The sequence below is a fragment of the Meriones unguiculatus genome, chromosome 1 (assembly GCF_030254825.1).
Source record: "Meriones unguiculatus strain TT.TT164.6M chromosome 1, Bangor_MerUng_6.1, whole genome shotgun sequence".
NCBI lineage: Eukaryota > Metazoa > Chordata > Mammalia > Rodentia > Muridae > Meriones > Meriones unguiculatus.
Window position 1 is genome coordinate 95091836 of NC_083349.1, and position 22600 is coordinate 95114435.

At 50.5% G+C, this 22600-nt stretch overlaps 2 protein-coding genes across 2 annotated transcripts in view; both read left to right on the plus strand.

The window, feature by feature from the left end:
• Thada (THADA armadillo repeat containing) overlaps positions 1–16156 on the plus strand; it is a 294790-nt gene extending 278634 nt beyond the window's left edge. The window contains exons 37-38 of the mRNA XM_021652847.2: positions 13868–14037; positions 14972–16156. Of these exons, the coding sequence (XP_021508522.1) occupies positions 13868–14037; positions 14972–15352 (551 nt within the window). The 3' untranslated portion in view covers positions 15353–16156. The remainder of the gene's footprint in view (positions 1–13867; positions 14038–14971) is intronic.
• A 3355-nt stretch (positions 16157–19511) lies between these two features.
• On the plus strand, positions 19512–22196 carry Zfp36l2 (ZFP36 ring finger protein like 2). The gene is made up of 2 exons (XM_021652875.2): positions 19512–19830; positions 20321–22196. The coding sequence occupies exons 1-2, from the start codon at positions 19780–19782 to the stop codon at positions 21719–21721; spliced, it is 1452 nt and encodes a 483-aa protein (XP_021508550.1). The 5' UTR covers positions 19512–19779; the 3' UTR covers positions 21722–22196.
• Positions 22197–22600: the final 404 nt, after the last annotated feature.

The window sequence follows — 22600 nt, forward strand, 5'->3', positions numbered from 1 at the left end:
TGCTTCACGGTACCTGGTTTATGAGTGAGTGGAAGAAAGGCCACATGCTCTGTTCCTTCTCCCTTCCCCTCTGGGCTTAGTAGTAGTGGTTTTAAAATTTTATCAACATTCTAAGCAAAGCAATGTACTAAGGAAAACCTTTGGTATGTTGCTATGGAAATAGGAATTTGGAGTGAGTGAGTGGATGGAAAAGTAAGTCCTAGCCCCAGGGAGTGAGGAGGAAGTAGTGTGTATGACAGGCCTGGTCTCTGCATCAGTGGAACCCGGGACCCTGGTTCCTGCAGAGTTTACTGCACAGACCTTTGCCACTGGGGGAGGGCAGAGAAGAGGGACTGTTCAGAGGAGGGGACATTAGAGCTGCCAGGGAACAGAGAGCAAACCGGAAGTGGGGTCAGCCTGCCCCCAGGGATGGGCCTTCAGTAAGGCTTCTTGTCCTAAAAGTTCCATCATCTTCCCCAAACAGCACCACCAACAGGGGACCAAGTGTTAAAATACATGAGCCTGTGGAGGGCATTATGGACTAATCCTCTAACCATAAACCAAAATAAATTCCTCTTTCTATATAAGCTGCTGTGGGCACAGTGTTGTATTGTAGCAACAGAGAAGTAAAGCAGAAGCTGTCTCCAGAGAATGTGGTTGTTGCTGTGAAGAACTTGGCCATGTTTTTTGGAGGGATGTGTAAGTTTTCAGCACTCTGAACTACAGAAGCTGATTGAAAGCTGTACCCAGAGTGTGGCTACTCCAGTCTCGTAGGAGTAGTGCTGAGAATAGCACAGATAACAGACCCGGCTCATGAGCTTTCAGAAGGGAACAAGGCCTCTGTTAGCAGCTGGGCTGGAAGCCATGGTGTGGCAATGTGGCAGAGAGCTGGCTTTCCACCTGTGCACCAGGAACTTGCTTGGACAAAATTTAAATGGAATGGACTCATTTCCTCCATGAAGGGAAATTTCAGGACAATATGTTGAGTCTGTGGCATAGTTATTACTGATTACTCTTAGGCAGAACTAAAATGAAAGGATAAATGGGACAGGAAAAAAAATACAAGATAGAGCCTACAGAGCAAAGAGCAGTAGAGAACTTAATGTTACAGCGAAGCTGTGCTGAAACATAGCCTGTAATTGTTAAGATTAGGGAAGAAGATGCCTGCCTGCTGTACTGGAACAGTAAGAAAGGTTCACCGAGGGCCAGCTCCCACCCTGTTAAGCCTTCAACTTATCATAGAAAGTCCAGGGGGTTTTCTGCTTTTAGAAAATGCCTGTATACAAAAGCTGCGGCTAGTGAGTCTCAGGGAGGTGAAGGCTTATCTCCCGCTGCTAGTATAATGTGTCAGTGTTGTCCATGCGCTGTTATTTTTGGAGGTTTGAAAGCTACAAGAATGAGGGAGTTGTGGGTTCTTCCTCCATGGTGTCAAGAGCCACTGAGGCCAAGCAGTATGTAGCAGAGCTAGAGTCCCTGCAAGGCCATGAGAGGATACTGCATAAAGCTGCAAAGGTGAAGCCTGGGTTGTGGTAAAGACTCTAAGGTGGTGAAGATGCCAGAGCTGTGAGACATGTGCAGCTAGAGAGAGCTATATATGAAGATGGAACCAGCCCAAGAGAAAGATGTATGATCTGGGCAGCAAAGGTGGAAAGGGGGGAACCTTCTCAGCCCTTCGAAACCAAAGCCACGAAACTGCAAAATTTGCTTTGCTGGGTTTTTAGTCTAGCTTAGGCCCAGTTTTTCCTCACTGTGTCCTATTTCCTCCCTTTTCAAATGGGAATGTATATTCTGTGTCATTCTAGGTTGGAAGTAGGTAATTTGTATCTTAACTTCACTGTGGTTATAGTCAAGAAATTATCTTGAGACTTAAGATAGATTTTGAACTTTTGAATATTTGTTGAAGCTGTTAAAGGCTTTGGGGACTTCTAAAGTTGGACTAAAATCATTTTGTGTCATGAGATGGCCTCAAGCCTATGTGGGCAAGGGGCCAAATATGGTGGTTTAAATAAATTAATATTTAAATATCTGTCTTTCCACCATAGGCTCGTGCATTTGAGCGCTTGGTTTCTGTGGTGGTGCTGTTCAGGGAGTTATGGAGCTTGCAGAACAGGAAGTTTGTCACTGGGGGTGGGCTTGAGCATTTGTAACCTCATCCCACTGCCAGTTCCCGCTCTCTGTTTCTTGATAAACCATCAGAACATGACCAGCCAGCCTCCTGCCCTGCTACCTGCTGCCATGTTGTCCCTACTATTATAGACTCTAAGTCTCTGGAACCATAAACCAAAGTAATCCAGGCACCATCGTGATTACTGGGAGCACAGAAATTGGAGGTAGAGAATATTAGAGTCGAGGGGGTTGGAGGATGGTAAACGCCAGTGCCAGCAGGGACCTCTGTCTGGATGTTACGGGCACTGATGAGAATGCCTAACAGAGGAAAACCAGGTCTGCCACTCAGGGTCACAAGAATGGAAAGTGCTTAGAGTGGACTGCAGAGAGAGACAGAGGCAGAGCTTGTCTGAAAGTGGCCAAAGGAGAGTGCCAGGCTATCCAAATCTGAGGCCAAGAGATACAGCCCCGACTGGAAAGTTAGAGTACAGTGTCTTCTGCCAGGAGGAAGGGGGACACAGGAAGGATGACAAAAGTAGTAAATGTGTTCCTAGGCGAACAGATTTTGATTGAGAAGAACTGTTTTCATAATGGCTTTCCCCTCTGGGCCTCACACATGCTAAGCAAGTGCCCTACCCTGAGCCTTCTGCAGCCATTTATTAGTAGCCTTTTAAGAATCAGTTTCCCAAGCCTGGGGACATTTCTGAAAGCAGAATAAACAAGGAAGTGGAGAGGCAGTTTAATTATGGACCCCTGAGAACACCAATAGAGAGAGAGGTCCCCTTCTGTCACTCACATTGCAGGCCGGCCCAGGGCTCTGGCTGGAGTGAGGGTTGCACCTCCCCAGAAATGCTCCCCCATCTTTGGAAAGCATGCAGTTCTTCAGTGTCATTCAGCTGAGGGCCACTGGACAGCTGAGCTGACAGAGGCTGCTGAGAGCTGGGATCAGCAGCAGGGGATGGCTCTACGGGAGAGGAAACAGGATACCAGCCAGCTTCAAGGCTGCCTTCTTTTCCAAGAATGCTCTGAATAATATGATTATATTTGGACATTTTTGTGTGTGTGATGTCAGGGAATAGTCTTCCTTTCATGAAAAAGCCCAACTCTAAAGCAGACTCAAGCAATGAAATAGAAGGCAAACAAGTGGGTCTGTGTAATTGGGGAAAGAGATTGCTCCTTGCAGCTTTGTGATTTGGTCCCTGCTTTCTGACTGGAGTTCTGTTCCGTCTGAGGCTAGCCACGAAGGTGATTTCAGATGGGAAAGCCCTGCTTTTATTACTGACTGGGATGAGGTGCAAAAAGCAGCTTTGCTTAGGGCTGTGTAGACCCCCCTCCTGGGCTTGCACATGCTCTAGTCTTCCTGCCCCAGACCTTGTCCTTGTCTGAGCTCAGGCCTTGGCCAGAGTGGGGCGGGTGAGCCCCCCACCCATTTTACCCCCATGATTCATTTCTTCTTTGGTTGTCTGAAGATAAAATTCAGAGTGTCATGCCTGCTAAACACATCCTACCATGAGTCATACACCCAGGCCTCACTCTTTTTAACCCTTTATCTGTACCCTTCTCAGGGTTAGGGACTCTGTTCTAGGGAGTAGTATCTATTGAACATGTACTTTTTTAAGCGCCTTTTTTTTTTTTTTAATGCTGTGGGGCACAGATTTCAATTATCTAGAGTCCTCTTTTCTGGCCATGCTCCCTGCTACATTTCCTTGACACTTCTCTTCTGTTTTTTTAAATTGAGATGAAAATTATATAACATAAAATTACAATCATTTTGGGGCTAAGGAGGTGGCTCAGTGATTGTGAGCCCCGTCTGGCAGAGGCCCCGAGTTCAGTGGCTGGCACTCCCACGGTGACTCACAACCATCCACAACTCCAGTTTCGGATGCTCCAATGAACAAGGTGCCCGTGTGCTGCATGTACATGCAGGCAAAACACTCACACATATAAAATTTAAAAATAAATCTAATCACAATTAGCATGTAAAATTTTTATTTATGATTGAGGGTGAGCATGCCTGTGCCATAGCTTGCATATGGAGGCGAGAGGTCAATGCATATGTGGGATCTGGAGAGCAAACTTAGGTTATCAAGCTTAAGGCAAGCTCCTCTATCCACTGAGCTCTCTCACCAGCTCAGAATTAACCACTGGAAAGTATACAGGTCGGTGATAGTTAATACATTTTCAGTATTATACAACCATAACCACTATCCAGTTCCAGAACATTTTTATCACTCTCCTGAGGAAAAATAAATAAATAACAGCCATTAAGCAGCCCCTGGAGGCGAACAGTGTTTCCTGTCCCCATGAGTCTTCCTTCTACAGATGCTTCATATAATTGAACCATATAATATGTGCTTGTGCTTGGCTTTACTTAAAATAATGGTTATAAGGCATACCCATTTGTAGGCTGAATCAAGCACTTTCTTTTAGGGGCTAGGTAATGTTCCATTGTATAGCTATGCCGGTTTTTGTTGTTTTGTTTCTGTTTTTGTTTTGTTTTGTTTGTATATTCATCTGTTAATGAATGGACATTGGATTGTGTTTCTTTCTGGCTGTTGTAAAGAGTGTTTCCTTGACTGTCCCTGTACACATTGTTGTTTAAGTCCAAGTTCTTTGGGGTGTGTACTTGAGAGTGGAGTTTACGGTCATGTGGCAATTATATGTTTTAAATACTTTTGAGATACTGGAGAGCTCTTTTCATGGACATTTTCCCTAAGCCAGCTCTGACAACAGGCATGTACCCCTCTGCTGCACCCCCTAAACACTGGGAGTCAGCACATTATCCTGATTGTTAGATCCAGAAAGAACCTGAAGGCAAGGTACAAGAGTCTCCATAGATGAATAAAAACTCCAAAGAAAGGACAGTAAGCAGAGACAAGGCCGGGGTAGGAGGCAGGACTCTGAGAAGATGTGCAATGTCTGGGGAGGTTTGACCAAGACAGGGAAGGATCTAAGATAAACAGCAGAAGGGCTCACAGCCCAGAGAGCTGTGACCATACTTCCATAACAAGAGCAACCACAGAAGGAGGCAGAGACTCAATGAGGCACAATTTGCTCAGGGCTGCTTTTGTTTGTAGGATGGGTTGGTTTGGGTTTAAGGTTGGTTGGTTTTTTGAGACAATCTCATGTAGTCCTAGTTGGCCTTGAACCCCTGGTCCTCCTGCCTCCGTCTCCTGAGTGCTGAGGTTACAGGCATGGGTACTATGCCCAGTTAGGTCAGAGCTGCTTTCTCAGGAGAGGGAATAGCTCTGAGTCAAGGAGGGTGATTTAGCTCCCAGGAGTCTGGTAAGAACCCAGCATTGTTCCTAGAGCAAGAGTAGCAAGAAAGAAGCAAAGCAGCATCAAAGCAGCCCTGTGGGCAAGTACACAGGGGGCTCAGGGCTCCCACTGTCAAAATACAGAGGCTAGGACAGTAGATGAGATGCCCCTGGAGGGAAAGAGCCAGTCAAAACAGTAGAGTCGGGCTTTGGAGAGTCGCAGAGAGCCCCAGAGCACAGCACCTGTGGAGCCAAGCAGCCCTCAGTGCCAAGACAGGAGGAGTGTGGGGCAGGCCAGACTGCCCCTTCCAAAAAGTGGGCTAGACACACAACGGCTGCCTCCTCCTCCTCCTCCTCCTCAGGCCTGCACACATTCCACAATAATGTCAGTGTGTTTGACTCGTCATCGACCCAGAGGACACTGTGACTCTGTAAAACAAATTTTAATCTGAACTACACCAACATGGATTACTTTTTAAGTAATTTCAAGAAATGACTCTCATCATAACTTCATGAGGCCAATTTAACTCCTGGATCAATTTTCTGTAGAGGAAAGGCAAGACCAAGTCTTATTTTCCTTTACAGTCTTGAATAGCAACTTCTCTGTGTGTAAATTCAGTTAAGAGAAAATCTTACCTTTGTCAGAGTTTGCAGTCAAGAAAAGTTTTTTTACTCCCAGTTATAGACTGTGTCTAACTTATTTTTTGTGTTCATTTCCACCAAGTCTCAGTGTCCTGGGTTCATACTATCATGTGCTTTCATTGTCACTATCAAAATGACTTCTGGTTATTGTGAGTGTGATATGCTGTTGTCATAGTCAGAAACAGCCTGCTTCTTCCTAAGATGAAGGCTTTTCACTGCATGCAAAGTCTGATCCTTCCCTTCCCTAAACCTATCCTTCAAGCAAGGTATGATTAATGCCCACCTATTACACCAAGTCTCGGGCAGCTAAGGCCAGGCCATCAGTTTTAAGCCATCAAGCACTAAACCTTGAGAACCCTGAGTTAGACCCCACTCGTGGAAGGAAAGAACCACAGACTATCCTCTCTCTCTCTCTCTCTCTCTCTCTCTCTCTCTCTCTCACACACACACACACACACACACACACACACACACACACACAAACACAGACATACACATACAAATTTTTGAGAATTTAAAATCAATATGTGCATGCACCCTGAACCTTCTACCCTTCTTCCTGCTCACTTGGCCTCACTGCTGCCCTCCTCCGAACTGGTATTTCTTCCATGCTTGTTCTTGAGAGGTTTTATGCCCTCTCTTCTTGCTTCTTTTCCCTCTCCCAGGCCTTCTTCATGCTCAGCTCCCCATTCCCAGCAGCCTAGAGCCATGTCAGCAAGTGGGTACCAGGCCTTTGGTAGGGGGACTATCTTTCCAGAGCAGCTTCTAGGGAATAGAGGTGACATGGGACAGATAAGGGTGTTGGGGTAGGGGGTTGAGCATAAATTCAGTTTCAAGGTAGAAAATTCAGAGGGTAGAGAATATGGCTGGTGTGTCACTTGACCAACATCTCCAAAGCTCTGAGTTCATTCTCAAATCAGGAGCAGTGATTCCCAGAGACTCTGAATCATAGACACTTAACATTTTGAAAAGTGTTTCTAAATCTTTTCTTTTTTTACATTTAGAGTATGTAAGTATATGTGTACGTGTGCATCAGTCAAGGGGAATAGGGCTAGGCAGTGACACTGTGGCTTTGCAAATTCTTAACAGACATTTAGTCGTAAGAGCTCAGACTGGGAAGAAATGCCTTCAGAGATCAGCTGAGGAACACTGAAGTGACTTCATGGAATAGGAAAGAAATGTGTCAAGGTATCTGGTGAGTGAGGAATGTAGAATGTGTACGCAGAGTCACTGAGCTCTGTCTTGGCCAGGAAAGAGGGATTGGAATGGGAGCCCCAGTCTTCCTGGTACCCCACAAGAGTCTCCCAGTGTGTCAGCATTAGTGAGGTTGTGGTCAGAGTGTCACTGCAAGGAAATCACTTTAGGGCAGAGTAGAATAACACAATCCTTCTACCATCCTCAGAGCTACAGGCATGGGACCCTTGGGTACTCAGCAGAAGAAAGCCACCAAGGAGCAGGTCTCATGACCAGAGGCTGTGCAGATGATGGTTTTCTGGAGGAGCGGGGCTGAACTGATGCAAGCCAGAAGATTTTGCCATGTGTAGAAGCCTAGTACAGGCCCAAGTATACTGAGCTGGGTTCAGTCCTCCACATACCAGGGCCACATGGCAGGTCTCATCTAGTGTGGGCACAGGCACCAAAGAATCTGGCAGTGCAGGAGAACACACACACAGAGCAATGAATGACATCAGAAGTTCTCGGAAGGGCATAGAGACCTCAGATTCCTTGGAGAAGTTGTGCTGTTCGGAGACTTTCTTACTGTTTGTTTGGGTCCTTATTTATCAGTATGATCAGAGTGCAAGAATGCGTATGTTGTGTATGCTTGTGCTGGGCGCAGAGCTAAGCAGCTCTAACTAACCCTTCTCTATGAGCTCTGGCTCTGCAGAACAGGAAGTGCACACTTTTAAGAAAGTTCCAGATCACTCAGGGCAATACAATGAAATCCTATCCCAAAAACAAAAAATAAAATTAAATAAATAGACTTGGGGGAAATGTACTTACTCAGTTATTTGAAGTTAATTTATATTTTCTAATTTATTGTCATTTCAGCTTTTAAAATATTTTCAGGGGGGGCAACTAAAGAGATAACCCAATGGTTAAGAGTACCTGCAGCCTTTCCAGAGGACTGGAGTTCAAATCCCAGCACCCATGTTGGGCCTTTCACAACTAACTGCCTAAAACTCAAATTCCAGGGGATCCAACACTTTTTTCTGGCCTCCAAAGGCACCTGAAAGCATATAGGGATGGACACACACACACACACACACACACACACACACACTTATACATGAATAAAAGTAAATCTTTTTAAAATCATTTGTAAAAATGAAATTAAAAGAGCCAGGCATTGTAACATAGCCCTGCAATTCCAACAGTCCAGATGTGGAGGCAGGAAATCATGAACCTGACGTCATTTTCATCTGTGCACTAGGTTTGAGGCCAAGCTAGACTACACTGAGGCCTGTCTTAGGAAAGAAAGAGAGGAAGAGAAAGAGAGATGGGAGAGGGAAAGACAGAGAGAGGGGGAAGGAAGGAAGGAAGGAAGGAAGGAAGGAAGGAAGGAAGGAAGGAAGGAAGGAAAGAATGAGGATTTCCTAGTTTGTTCCCATTCCAGATTAAAAACAAAACCATTCCTTTGGGTAGCCATATATGTGATGCCAGATAAGCACATCTGTGCAGCTCACACTAGAGAGAGAAATACAGGAACTTTGGGAACCTAGGCCAATTGTTTTCTTTTAAAACAGGTAGAAAATGAAGCAAAATCAAAAGTATAATATGTGAAAAGGTTTTTGTCCTGTGTATTTTTAAATGTCAAATAATGGTGATAGGAGATTCCTTTAGACCTGAAAACACATTTACACCTCTGGGCAGAAAGGGCTCTATAGTTCCAGGGAAATGGCTGCTTGCAACCTATTGCCAGAGGATGCAAAGAACATATCCTCAGGAGTGCCTTCCAGAAAGGGGAAGGTAAAGAGGTAAACCTCTCCATATCTGCCCCAGATGGAGACCCAACCTGTCATTAGTAGGGACCCTAAAGATAGTTTCTCTGCCCATTTGCTGTGTTATGATAGACTTTAGTGATGAGTCGTATGAGATTGTGATAGGGTTAAGGTCTTACTCTGGGTCCTGTGACACTGATGGTGGCTGGCACGTGCCTTACAGAACGTTAACTCTCACTACACATCACATGCCAATAATCTCCTAATTGTGACAACCAGACTGTATCCTGACAGGCAGCTATCCCTTGAGATGTAGCATCCTTCCTGGGGGGAGCCACTAGGTGAAGGGAAGCAACCGTGAACTTGAGGCACCCAGAAACAAGCAACAGTAGAAATATGGCTGCCCATCAGGCAGAGGGAAGGCTTGAGTACAGGAAGAGCTGGTGTGGGGAGGACAGTGCCAGTGTCTAGCCACTACCAGAACCTTGAGTCACGGAGAAGGACACAGGAAAGAATTACTCTCAACTTTTCCTTCCTCCTCTTTTCCTATTGAATGAATCTAACTGAAGCCCAGAGGCTAGGAGACCTGGCTAATGGGGCCATAGATGAAGATCCTGAGACATCAAGCAGGGCAGAGGGCAAAGCACTGGCAGGAGGCAGCTTAGCAAAATGATCCAGAACTTGGGCTGTAGAGCCAGGCTACTTGTTACTCACTGCCTGTGCAATCCTGACCTATGTACTCCTCCAAATGGCAACAGCCCTGAACATAAGACAGTAACAACATTGTCATTGACCTCATTCTTGCACTAGATTGTCTAATATAAGACTGTAATCCAGTGGTAATGGCTGGTATCTGTGGGAGCCCCAGTACACACAGACATGCCCTCTCTCCATATGTGTTACCTCCCTATATCTGTAGAGAGAGATAGATATATAAAGTCCTAAGGACTGAACCCCGGAACCTCCTTCAGTGCAAGAAAAGCACTCTACCACTGAGCTACATCCCCAGCTACTCCCCAGGACTACTTTAGTGGACAGTTCAAGGAATATGAGAGCCACAGGGTTTAGCCATGGATCATCCCCTTTACCATTTAGGAGAAGTCACTATAAGGGATCCTGAGGCAGGTCAGACTAACTTAAGGGGATAAAAAAGATAAACCAGATGAAGCAAACTGGAACCAAAGTGGGGAAGGGAAGAGAAAGGAAGCAGGCAGGTAAGAAGAGGACTGTGGTTGAAGGTCTTGCTTGGTGTCCACATCTGTCAAGGTCAGGCTGACATGAGGCTGCTGTTTTCTCATCAAAGGCTCACATATTCGAATGTCCATAGGGGCAAGGCAAGAGAACACCCTGTGAATGGTAGGTAGTAAGAGAGCAAGAAGTAGGGTACACAGTTCACTTCCATGAGGCACGGCCACTCCTCTTTCCCGGACACCAGACTAATTTGTCATTTTCCCTCAAACTAAGTTATTCACACTCTGAGAAAGAGACTGGGTTTTTCCTCAGGCATCTCGGGTCCTCGCACAGCAGGTGTGAGGGTATGCCCTTGGCCAGGTCCCAACCACCTGTCACTCTAGGGAATCCAGAGTCCTCTCTGGCCTCTGCAAGTTACATGTATGTACATGCGCACACATGGGTGCTGGGGATTGGTCTCAGGTTCTCTGAAAGAGCATTAAGTGTTCACTGCTGATCCATCTCTCAAGGCCTCGTGTTTTGGGGTGTTTTGTTTTGTGGCAGGGTCTCAATTAACCCAGCTGGCCTACTCACCATGGAGCTAGCCAAGTCTGGATCTGAATTCCTAGTCTTGCTGCTCCCATCTCCAAAGTGCTGGAATTTCAGACATGTACCAGCACACCTGGCTTATGAGGGGCTGGGGATTGAACTCAGGACTTGATGTAATAGGCAGCACTACATCAACTGATCTACAGCCCCAGACCCATTGATTTTGCACTTGGTTCCACTAATTCATACAGCTGTCATCTTGTCAGAACCACACTGCCAAGCTAGAGGAATATTCGCTGGTGATGAGTGCTTAGCACACATGCAGCCCATTTCAGTCCCCAGCAGTAACACGCCACGCACGCACACTCTGCATTGCCTTGATTCTGATAGCTTTGTGATAAATTTTAAAATCGAAAAAAGAGAGTTCTCAGATTGTATCCTTAGTTTTTGTTTCTGTTTTTTCAAGATCCTTTGGGTATGCTGGGTTCACAGTAGACTCCTAACCACACTTGTTGCATGGCTGCTGGCTTTCTCATTTCCTTGATGGACTTGCCAGCCTGAGTGCTAAGTGGAAAATCCCTTTCACTCTTCTCCAGCCTCCCTTTGAGAGGCAGCTTGGCCAGCAGAGATCATGCTCACTTGTCCAGTAAGTTTACTCTAGGTCCAAGTAGTCAGCTAGGGAATGTATATGCTGGACCTATCCCTCAGCAGGGGACCCACTCCATCTGATCCCAGCACTCCACCTTCTCAGCTTCCTCCCTGGTGCACAAGATGTGATCATCTCCAGGATTATGTCCAGCCACACCACACATACTTCTTTTGTCCCATCATCTTGGCAGTCTACCCCTTCCCAAGGATAGCTCATAGCACAGTGCGACCATTTTGTTGTCAGTGTAGCAGCCTGGCCTTCCTGGTGGCGTGTCTGCTCATGCCCATGTGCTCTTTATTAGACTCAATAGATGCGCCACCTGAGCTCCAGGCACTGGTTTTACTGGTAAGAGAATTTTGTTTAAGACAGGGTATGTAGCCCTGGCTAGTCTGGACTCACTATGTAGACCAGGCTGGCCTTGAACTCTGGATCACTACCTTCCTTTGCCTCCAAAGTGCTGGGATTTAAGTGTGTGCCTCCACACCTGGCCTGGTAGAAGAGATATTTATCTTTCCTGCAAAGTTTTCAGTCTTTGCCTTAAGTTAAATAAAAAAGAAGGGAGAGAAAGGTCAGGCAGAGGGTAAATTTTTCTGGAAGGTATTAAGATCAGATGGTCTGATGCTGATTCCATAATACAGGTTTACATGTGTACCTTTTTATTTTAATTTATTTTATGTATATTGATGCCAGATCCTCTGGAATTGGAGTTGTAGACAGTTGTGAAGTGCCACTTGGGTACTAGAAATTTAACCCAGGTCCTCCGGAAGAACAGCCAGTGTTCTTAACCACTGAGGCATCTCTCCAGCCTATGTGTCTTTTTAAATGAGTAAAAGTGAAGAGACCAGCATGCCTTGTTCACCTCAACAGACTTCAGAGAAGGTGTCTGTCTCACAGTGCCACTCTGCAGGAAAGGGACAGTCTGCCCCAAGCTGTATTGAGTACTACACTACCACCAAGGTGCAGCCTTGTGCCTGCTGCAGTGCCTGGCTGAAGCATGCAGGACAGATAGCAAGGGCCCTGAGAGTGGAGGGATCAGCCCTGTGGCTGCCTAAGGGAGTCAAGGCCCCACTCTGTCTCTTCCAAGCAGTGTTGACCATGTTGGACTGTCATTGACCTGCTTTTCTCACCATTAAAAACAAAACAAAACAAAACAAAACAAAACATAGCTCCTAAAAGGACAGGAGCCCACGCACTCACTAGGGCTAGCTGTGCTGCAGACCTTCCAGAAGCGTAGCTCAACACCTAGGGGACCTGACCTTCCATCCCAGATTCCACCTCAGTTCCCGTGTGCCGAGCGCGTTCAGCTGGTTATCAGGCGGCTAGGGACCGTCTCTGGGCCGAGCTGGAACTGTGGATTTGGGAGATAGGAAGGCTCAGTAGAAGTGCATCATTAAGTGGAGGCGCTAGTGCAGGAGGGTTCCGCAGAGACCTACCCTGTGAGTTGAGAAACTTTAAGTCTTGAGATTCAGGCTGCCAGCTATTGGGGTGAGAAGGCTTGAACCAGTGGTAAAAGTGTCAACACCCCAACGCTGGTTGCAAGTCCATATTTAGGCCTAAGGCTAGACAGTTGAAGTAAGCACGGTTCCCCCAACATACCTACTTCCTCTTTCTCACTCGCTCTTTCAGCACCTCACCCTCAGAGAGCCAGGAAGTGAAGGGGCTAAAGAATTTCACCATCAATACAAAGGCACAATTGTCAGCAGAATCCTAAACTAAGGTCATAGCTCAGTGGTAGATGACTCGCCTGCATACCAAAATTAGGACCAACACCCAGTGCACTACCTGCTTTTGGATGGCTGTGAGATGCATGAGGCTTTACATTAGTAAATGGTTTGAGAGCTGGGGATGAGCTCAGTTGTCAGAATGCTTGCCTCGAGTGCTTGCCCCAGTATTGCATAAAACCAGACAGACATGGTGGCACACACTTACAGTCCCAATACTTGGAGTCCCAATACTTGGGAGTTGAAGGCAGAAAAGATCAGAAGGTCAAGGTGATCCTTGGCTACAAACCAAGTATGACGGTACATGTCTGTAATCCCAGATCCAAGAGGTGAAGAGAATCAGAATCAGTGTCATCCTTGACAACATATCCAGCCTGGGCTACATGAGACCTAGTATTTGGAGGTGGGGGCTGGGGTTGAAAGAGGAAAAGAATATTTTTTACGCATGAAATTTGAAGGACAACATGCACAGATAACATTTTATTGGCACTCAGCTACTAGTTTATTGCTTCTATAATGTGTGGATCATGTAGAACAGGTAAAGTAACGTGAGGCACCACTCTGCTCTGAGATGACACAGTTCCCTCTCCTGCTTGTGCTAAAGGAGCTAACGGAAATGTCTAGGCCTACAGGTGCTGCTCTAGACTAGGATAGGGCGGTGGCATTCAGCCTTAGGACTCTAGCAGGGTCAAGAGAAGGACCCCGGGTGGGACAGCCTTCAGTAAGCTGTTCCAGCACCCCTAGTGTGATGACAGAGATTTTATCTAAGACTCTTCATACTCCCAGAGTTCTTTGGGCTTCTTGGAGCTGGTCCTGAGCTACAATTCATTGATTGCCTCTGTCCTCTCTCTACAGAGTTTGCCTTCTGCCAGGTGGATGCCTCTGTTGCTCTGGCCCTGGCCTTGGCTGTTCTGTGTGACTTGCTCCAGCAGTGGGAACAGCTGGTACCAGGACTGCCCATTCTACTGGGATGGCTGCTGGGAGAGGGTGATGGCCTCGAGGGCCGTGAGCAGAGCGAACACCAGGTAATCCCAGTGACTTAGGGAGCTGGGAGGCAGGCAGTGTTCTAGCCCTCTGGATGTAAAGACTGATTAGGAGAAAGTCTCCTGGGTGAAGCACACAGGACTTTGGAGAGCTCAGTGGCAAGGAGCAAGTGAAGAGGAGCACTTTGAAAAATGCACCTTGATTTTTGAGAATAAAACTATGAAGGGATTGGAGAGAAAAAAAGATTAGAGTCAACTCATGGGCAAGGGTCGTCCCAAGAATTAGGAGCCTTCTAGGGAACATGGCACCTGAGCCCTCTTCCTGAGTGATAGGGCGTCACATATACTTGGAAAGACCTGAAGACCCCCACAGGCAACATGGGCACTGGAAAAACAGAAATCTTCACACCCCATACGACTGCTAGCTATCTTGGCATCCTGAGCAGACCAAGAGTCAGCTTATACTGACTCGTTAAAACTCAGTCTGCTCATAGAAAATGTGGAGATGTAGTAAAATGGTTTTGATGAAATGACCCTGAACCATGGCATTCTAGAAATGTGGTCTCTAAAGACTGGTGTCACACATATACTCACTAACTCTTTGCTTTGCCGCCAAGATTTCCCTGTGCTTTCTTCCTCTGGTTTCTCAGTACACCTTAAAATCTAAGACACACTTCCTCACCATTAGTTCCCCAAAATATCTTGGCTCTGAGCTGCTTCACGTCTTTATCAAAGGTCATGTCACATCTGGGAGAAAGCACTCCTCCCTGGTAGAGAAGTACAAAGAGTGAACGTAGAAGGTGACCTTCAGAGGTGCGAGTGGTGTGGCGGGGTGCTGACAGGCCTAAGTGGGCCCTCTATCAGCTCTGCAGGAGACACAACTCTCACATCTATCTAGCAGGGCCCTATGGGGTGCGCCTGGGGCTTGGCAGCATTCCCTGTGCGGTTTACTTTGGGTGTTTTTCATTCAATGTAGGAGGAAGAAGACTACATATTTGAAAAATCAGAAGTCAACTTCTGGGCTGAGACCCTGACCTTTGTGAAATACCTATGTAGGCAACTCTTCCATCGCCTCTGTCAGTCTGGCTGGCAGTCCCCTCACTCACAGAAGCTCTGTCACCTGCAAAGGATAGCGTCAGAGCAGCGTCACCTCATCTCTCAGCTCTTCAGAGAGCTTCCACCGTCGGCTGAGTTTTTGAAGACAGTGGAATACACAAGGCTACGCATTCAGGAGGAAAGGACTTTGGCTGTCCTGAGGCTGCTGGCCTTCCTGGAAGGAAAGGAAGCTCTCAGAGCTGAAGACTGTCCTAGGGAATGGAGACAATTACTGGCCTCAAAAACAGAAGCAGCATGTTGAAGTAAGAAGGCTGGGCAGGAAGTGGATTATCTAGCCAACCAGGCTTGCAAGAACACTTGGACATAAATTGAAACTCTTTGCTCTTTGGTTCTGTGCCTCCCCCACTTCTGGGAGACTAGGCTCCTGCCCTTTCCAGGAGAGCTTTGTCTCGGCACAGTCATTCAAAGGAGCCCAGCTCACTGCAGCTACTGGAGGAAATAAGGCTGCTGTGTTGAATATTTACTCTGTCTCCAGGTGCAGGCCACCTGCAGGCCTGAATCAGCCTTTTCCATCCCTGAGGACCTTCAGTCCAGCCAGGGCCTACCTCCCGTGCACTCTGGCTACTGAATATTGAGTTTTAGCACACACAAGTCCTCTCCTCCCAAGCACACTCGAACACACACACACACACACAGTGCTCTTAATTGTTTTGGTCTGGATATAGGAACTGGATTAGTTTGCAAACACCTACTTGTATTTCTAAACTTTTTTCCATTTTAGCAAAGGAGAAATATGTTCCAAGTGTTATATTCTGGGAGAATTAAGAATCTTCCCCATGCAAATACTTGTGTTTTTTTATCTATGTTTACAAGTCCTTCAGTGGCCCATATTACGAGTCCCTCCTGTGTCCCCCAGAAATGCCTGCCAAGGTTAGGAAACCTGGTTGTCTTTACTTCAGCTGTTTGATGGAGCCTGGGGAAAAGAGAAGCCTGAACAAATGCTTGGTTCATTTGATGCCTACACTGTTTACTGTCCTGTGATTGGTGGAAACAACAAAACGATTCTTATTCAGATTCCAATAAACACATTTATCCACTTGAGTAATTCCATCTAGAGACCTTAAGGGTTCTTGTCGCTTCAAGCCCAGCCCAGCTGGCTTCCTCGGACACCCAGCAGGTGGCTCTCTTGCACACATTATGCTGCTAATCTAGTTCCTCACTTACTACCTTAAAACTTATTTTAAATTATTCTCCGCACCTGTGCCCGGGCATGCACGTCTGTGGAAGTCAGAGGACAACTTCATAGAGTCAGTTCTCTCCCTTCACCTTCACATGCGGTGCAGAGATCCGGCTCGGGTTCAGGCTCGCAAAGTCAGCACCTTAATCCACTGAGCCATACCATCACAGTCCCAGCTTGCCACTGTTACTGTATGCTCTCAGAGTGAGTGTCACCCACAGTTTCCGTCAAGTTCATGGCTTGGATGTGTTGTAGCCGGGTCCACATTCCTGGTTATCTACAAAGACCATGCCAGCTAAAGTTAGGCGCTTGGAAGGCCCACAAATACAGCTGAGCGGTCACTTAGAATTATGGGGAAAGGGATTGAATGTGCAGATTAGAGAAGCCTTTGCTATGCCACTTCCTTCTGCAGAAGAGCTGAGGTTTCACATGTCATTGGTCTCTGAGAAGAAAACCATCAGCACCATAAAAACACAGCTGTGCTGGGAGTGTGGGCAATGGCGTGCAGAAGAGAGAGGCAGGAGCAACATCCACAGTGACCATGAGGAGCAGAGAACCCACAGGTGGCTTTGCAGACACGCAGCACCAGGTGTGGTGTGTATGACCCTGTGCTCATTACCTAGTTAGGTGTCAGCGCAGCCCACCCTTGAGGAAAAATTGAAAACCTAACAGTTTCTACTTTGTTTTGGGTTTTGCTTTTATTTTTCTGAATCTGGCTTGCTATTTACCAGGCTGGCCTCAAACTTGCATCAATCCTCCTGCCTCTGTCTCTCGAGTGCCAAGATTACAGGCACATACCACAATGCCCAGCATTACACTACTGTTTTAAGATCTAGCTGGTCAGAGGAGCTGGTGTGTAATGTGGTGATAATCTCAAGAGATGTACTCTGACCGGGGCCCAACAAAAGCCAGCTCATGGAACCTTCCCTCTCCCTCCCATGGAAAATGAAGTGAAAGCAGTTACATAACAATACAACCATCTCACACTAGCAGGCGCGCTGTACCAAAGCATGTACCAGAACATACCTTATGTTATCTCCAAGACCATCCTACCAAGTCTACCCAGTGGGTGTTGGCTGGGAATCACTCCAGATTTAGATCTTGGCTGGCTGTGGCCAGCCTGGGAGGGCAGGAGTGATGGATGTTTCCACAGGTTTGTGTCTGAAATCCTAGCAGCAGCTAAGGGAATGTCTGCTGCATGCTTTCCCGAGGCACCCTGAGAAGAACCTGGAAAAACTTAGTCACAGAGACTCACGCTCATGTTTCGGGCCCTCTCCACAGCTGCCCAGCAGTCTCTAGGGGCCAAGGCAGCATGGTGGGAAGAGTGGCGCAGCCATCTTTCCTGAAGTCACTGCACTTGGGGATCCTAGGGTTTGGGTGACCCTCAGTCCCTCTGCTCTGGCCACAACCAAAAGCCAGATCGCTTTAACATAGAAAATCAGGTGAGGGTTTTATTTATCTTTTAAACACGTTGGATATCTTGTTTGTACCTTGACAGAGGTGATGGAGTGATGAAAGAAAGAATTTTATCTTTGTGTTACAAGTAAACACACACACACACACAAATACCAAACAGACTGATCTGCCTCAGACTACATGACTTCCCGGGATAGAGCCTCAGCTCCAATCCGTATTTTTCCTTGATTGAGGTAGCGTCTCACGCTAAGCTCGCTAGGCTGGCTGAAACTCACCACAGTCTGCCTGCCACAGCCTTCCAAGTGCATTACGGGTGCGAGCCGCTACCCACCCAGCACTACATGCGTGACCCTAAGGTCCTCAAGCTCTGCCCTGAGCTCTAACTGTGCAGGTAGATGCGCGCTGGACTCCGGAGCCTGTGTAATGACAGGCCTACCTCCTTCCCTTCCAGGTTAACTGATACAGCCCAAGCACAAGCTGCACTGAGTGCTAGCCGACAGGAAGAACAACGTGGGGAGGGTGTAGGTCAAGCGTCCTTTCCTGGCAGCTGCGGTGCCTTCCACCCGGAGCAGCCTGGGCGGCCAGCTGGGTGAAATCATGGGCCCGAGTCCAGCTTTTGGCAGCCAGTATGGACTCCGAGGAGGGAGAAAGGTTTGGACCTGACCACAATAGCCGAGCAAAGCTGTCGGCGGCTTTAGCCTCACTGGGCGCTAGGTGGGGGTGTGTGCCTCCTCTCAGAAAGGGCCAGGCGACTTCTGGGAACGCACCAAAGCCAACAGACTTAGGGACCCCCACACACCTTGGTGGCAATTCAGCAACCACCGCCTCCGGCAGCCAGCACCGAGCTTAGATTTGATGCGGTCCCTCCCACAGCGGAAGAGAAATGGTTGCAGGACTCGACAGGCCACGGCTGTGCAGGCGGGAAGCCTTGGTCAGCAGCTGCACCCCCACCCAAGATGGGTGGGGAGGCCAGGCCACCCAGAGGACACAAAGGTGTGGGAAGTGACTTCCTCCATGTCCACACTGCCCCCCGACTTCCCTCTAGTCCCCCCGAATCGGCTCTCCCGCCCTGGACTTCCCGCGCCACTCCGCGCCTTTGGCCCAGGCTCAAGGTCTTGTGATGTGATTAGCAAAGCCAGCGCCTTGTCCTCAGACTCTCAGCCCTGCCCCGCAGGCCCCAGCGCACTCGTCCTGTTTACCGAGCCTGGGCGGGGAGAGGGGCGGAGAAACGGGCCACTGCTCCTCCAGGCTGGCCGCTCCCGCCCCCACCCCTGCAGAGTCTCCACGTGCACCGGGGCCCACCTACGGGACGGGCCGCGAGCCCCGGGGCGCCCTAGGCCAAGCACCCTTTGCCAACCAGCCTGGCCACACTCACTATTGCAATATTGTTGCATTTTGCAATTCCCGCGCGCCGAGCAAAAACAAGGATGGGAGATAAGAGCTGCGCCGCTCGGCGCAGGACGATCGGGAGGGGAGAGGCCCGGTCCCGGTGGTCCCAGAACGTGAACGTGCTTTCCAACGTTAGAGCCCCGGAGGCGGAGGGGAGCGGGACCTTCCCGCCGCCACCCAGCAGCACCCTAAGGGGCAGCGCAGCCCAGCGCCCGGACGCCCCGGCTGCCCGCCCCGCCCTCTTCCCCGAGGGGGGAAAAATTGGCGGCGACCAATGAGAGAGCGAGGAGGCGCCTGACGTCCGCGAGCCGGCGGGCGGCGTTGCCTGGAGACCCCGGCGGGCCGGCGCGCGGTCCCCTCCCCCCGTGCGCTCTGCCCCGCCGCCGCGCCGCTCCCGGGCTGTATATAGGGCGCGCGCTCGCGGGCCTCGGAGTTCCACCAGTCCGCGAGCTGCCATCGGCTCGCGCGGGGGGCGGGCCGGGGCGCCGAGCCGCGCTCTCGCTTCTCCTCTGCCCCCCACTCCGCGCCGCGGCCTCCTCCCTCCTCGCCGGCCCCGCAAGCAAACTTTCCGTCCCTCCCCGCCCCTCGCCCGTTATCCGTCTCGGCTCCAGCCGGTCCGCGCCGCGCCGAGAGCTCCTCCCAAGCTCCCCCGCTTGCAGTGCCGACCAACACAGGACCCGGGAAAAATGTCGACCACACTTCTGTCCGCCTTCTACGATATCGACTTCTTGTGCAAAGTAAGTCGGCGCAGGGGAAGGATGGCGGACGGCCTGGAACCCCTGGAGTTCCGAGACTGGCCGCCGGGCCGGGGCGGGAGGGACCTTTCCAAGTTGACTTTGCGGGTGGAGGGAAGTCCTGGACTTAGCAGCCCTCTGTGCTCGCGGCTGTGGGCGTGGAGGGCTGGGAGGGAGCGAGCGGCGGCGCGGCCGGGGCGCTCCTCCCGGGCCGACCGCGGCCACGCTGCCGGGACTTCCCGGACGGGGCTCGCGCCGCCCACCCCGTGGCCGCGGGCCCGGGATCACATGGCTGGCCGGCCCCGGCGCGGCCCGGGTGGGAGGCCTCCGCTCTGGCCGGCCTGCGTTTTGCTAGTGTAGCGCTGGAGGCCGAATTGAAACGGCGCGGGCGAAAGGAAAGCGGGCAGTTGGGAGCAGGCGTTCACTGCAGTTCGCCCCAACTCTCCTTCCCCTCCGATCTTCATCCCGTCCCCTCCCTCCCTCTCCCTGGCAGACGGAGAAATCCCTGGCCAACCTCAATCTGAACAACATGCTGGACAAGAAGGCGGTGGGGACGCCCGTGGCCGCTGCCCCTAGCTCGAGCTTCACCCCGGGCTTCCTGCGACGCCATTCGGCCAGCAACCTCCACGCGCTCGCACACCCCGCGCCCAGTCCGGGCAGCTGCTCGCCCAAGTTCCCGGGCGCCCCTAACGGCGGCAGCTGCGCCTCCGCGGGCGCGGGCGGCCCGTCCTCCTACGGCCAGCTCAAGGAGCCCTCGGGGGGCGGCGGCACGGCGCTGGGCACCAAGGAGAGCAAGTTCCGAGACCGCTCGTTCAGCGAGAACGGCGAGCGCAGCCAGCACCTCCTGCACCTGCAGCAGCAGCAGCAGAAGGGGGGCAGCGGCTCCCAGATCAACTCGACGCGCTACAAGACGGAGCTGTGCCGGCCCTTCGAGGAGAGCGGCACGTGCAAGTACGGCGAGAAGTGCCAGTTCGCGCACGGCTTCCACGAGCTGCGCAGCCTCACCCGGCACCCCAAGTACAAGACGGAGCTGTGCCGCACCTTCCACACCATCGGCTTCTGCCCCTACGGCCCCCGCTGCCACTTCATCCACAACGCGGACGAGCGGCGGCCCGCGCCGTCGGGGGGCGCCTCCGGGGACCTGCGAGCCTTGGGCGCACGCGACGCGCTGCACCTGGGCTTCGCCCGGGAGCCGCGGCCCAAGCTGCACCACAGCCTCAGTTTCTCCGGCTTCCCGTCGGGCCACCACCAGTCGCCGGGGGGGCTGGAGTCGCCGCTGCTGCTCGACAGCCCCACGTCGCGCACGCCGCCGCCGCCGCCCCCCTGCTCCTCGGCCTCGTCCTGCTCCTCCTCCGCCTCTTCGTGCTCCTCCGCCTCGGCGGCCTCCACGCCCTCGGGCGCCCCGACGTGCTGCGCCTCGGCGGCGGCGGCCGCCGCGGCCGCGCTGCTCTACGGGCCCGGGGGCGCCGACGACCTGCTGCCCCCCGGGCCCCCCTGCGCCTCCTGCTCGGGCACCTCGTGCGCCAACAACGCCTTCGCCTTCGGCCCGGAGCTGAGCAGCCTCATCACGCCGCTTGCCATCCAGACCCACAGCTTCGCCGCCGCGGCCGCCGCCTACTACCGCAGCCAGCAGCAGGGCCTGGCGGGGCCCGCGCCGCCCCCCGGCCCGACCCCCGCGCCGCCCTCGCCGCCCTTCGGCTTCCAGCTGCCGCGCCGTCTGTCGGAATCGCCCGTGTTCGACGCGCCCCCCAGCCCCCCGGACTCGCTGTCGGACCGCGACAGCTACCTGAGCGGCTCGCTGAGCTCAGGCAGCCTCAGCGGCTCCGAGTCCCCCAGCCTGGACCCCGGCCGGCGCCTGCCCATCTTCAGCCGCCTCTCCATCTCCGATGACTGAGGCAAGGGGGCGCCCGCGAGGGGTTGGGAGAGGCGCTGCAGGGGCCACCGGGCGGGGGTGACCGCCGCAGCCCGACCTACGGGCCGCCCAGCACTTGGACTCGAACTGTGCTGGGAGGGACCCCGCCCCTTCCCTTTCGGTTTTCTCTTTTTTTCCTTTTTTTTTTTTTTAATTTTTATTACAAGGTTTCATTCTTGTTGAAATAAAAGCCAACGGACTTTTTGTATGAATGAACAAAATACAACAGGGCGGTTGTGATGCGGATAGAACAAAAGATGCCAAACACTTGTTTAGGTCTCAGATGAGTTTGAAACTCTAGTTGAAGAGTCAGCCCAGCACCAGCAGCTACCCGCCACCATTCCATCTCTCACTTGAAAGCCTTAGTTACAGTCCAGATGTGATAACTCTTAACCTTGGAAGGGGTTCCTGATGTTTGTCTCAGACCAGTGTGAGCCAGCTGGCTGCCACCTCCCTAAACTTAGAAGCTTCTAGAATTCAAAATAATGCCAAGAACATGCCTTAATCGGTAGCTCTCATCCCTGTTTGTCGCGGTTGTTTTCCTTGTTTTTTGTTTAACAAAGTTAATGTGTGTCTGGGGGTGGGGGAGCCCTTGCATTCCAAAGTTTGATACTGGTCTCATTGCCACCACTTAGTGGGTGCTTAGCTTAGAACCATCTCCTCTGCTCTCTGGAAGCCTTGGGCAGAGCTCAGTTCATAATTGTTGGGAAATAAAGAGCTTCATTTTTAGCTGTTTTGAGTTGATTCGCAGGACTGCGCCACAACTCAATATGAAAAAACTATTTAACTTATTTATTCTCTTGTGAAAAGTATACATTGAGGTTGTTGTTCATACTGTATTTATCAAGTATGATGAAAAGC

Excerpts from the sequence above, each read along its gene's own strand:
- Zfp36l2 (XM_021652875.2), top strand. The coding sequence starts at position 19,780 with ATGTCGACCACACTTCTGTCCGCCTTCTACGATATCGACTTCTTGTGC. Across the intron at positions 19,831-20,320 it reads ATATCGACTTCTTGTGCAAA|ACGGAGAAATCCCTGGCCAA; the intron begins GTAAGTCGGCGC and ends TCTCCCTGGCAG.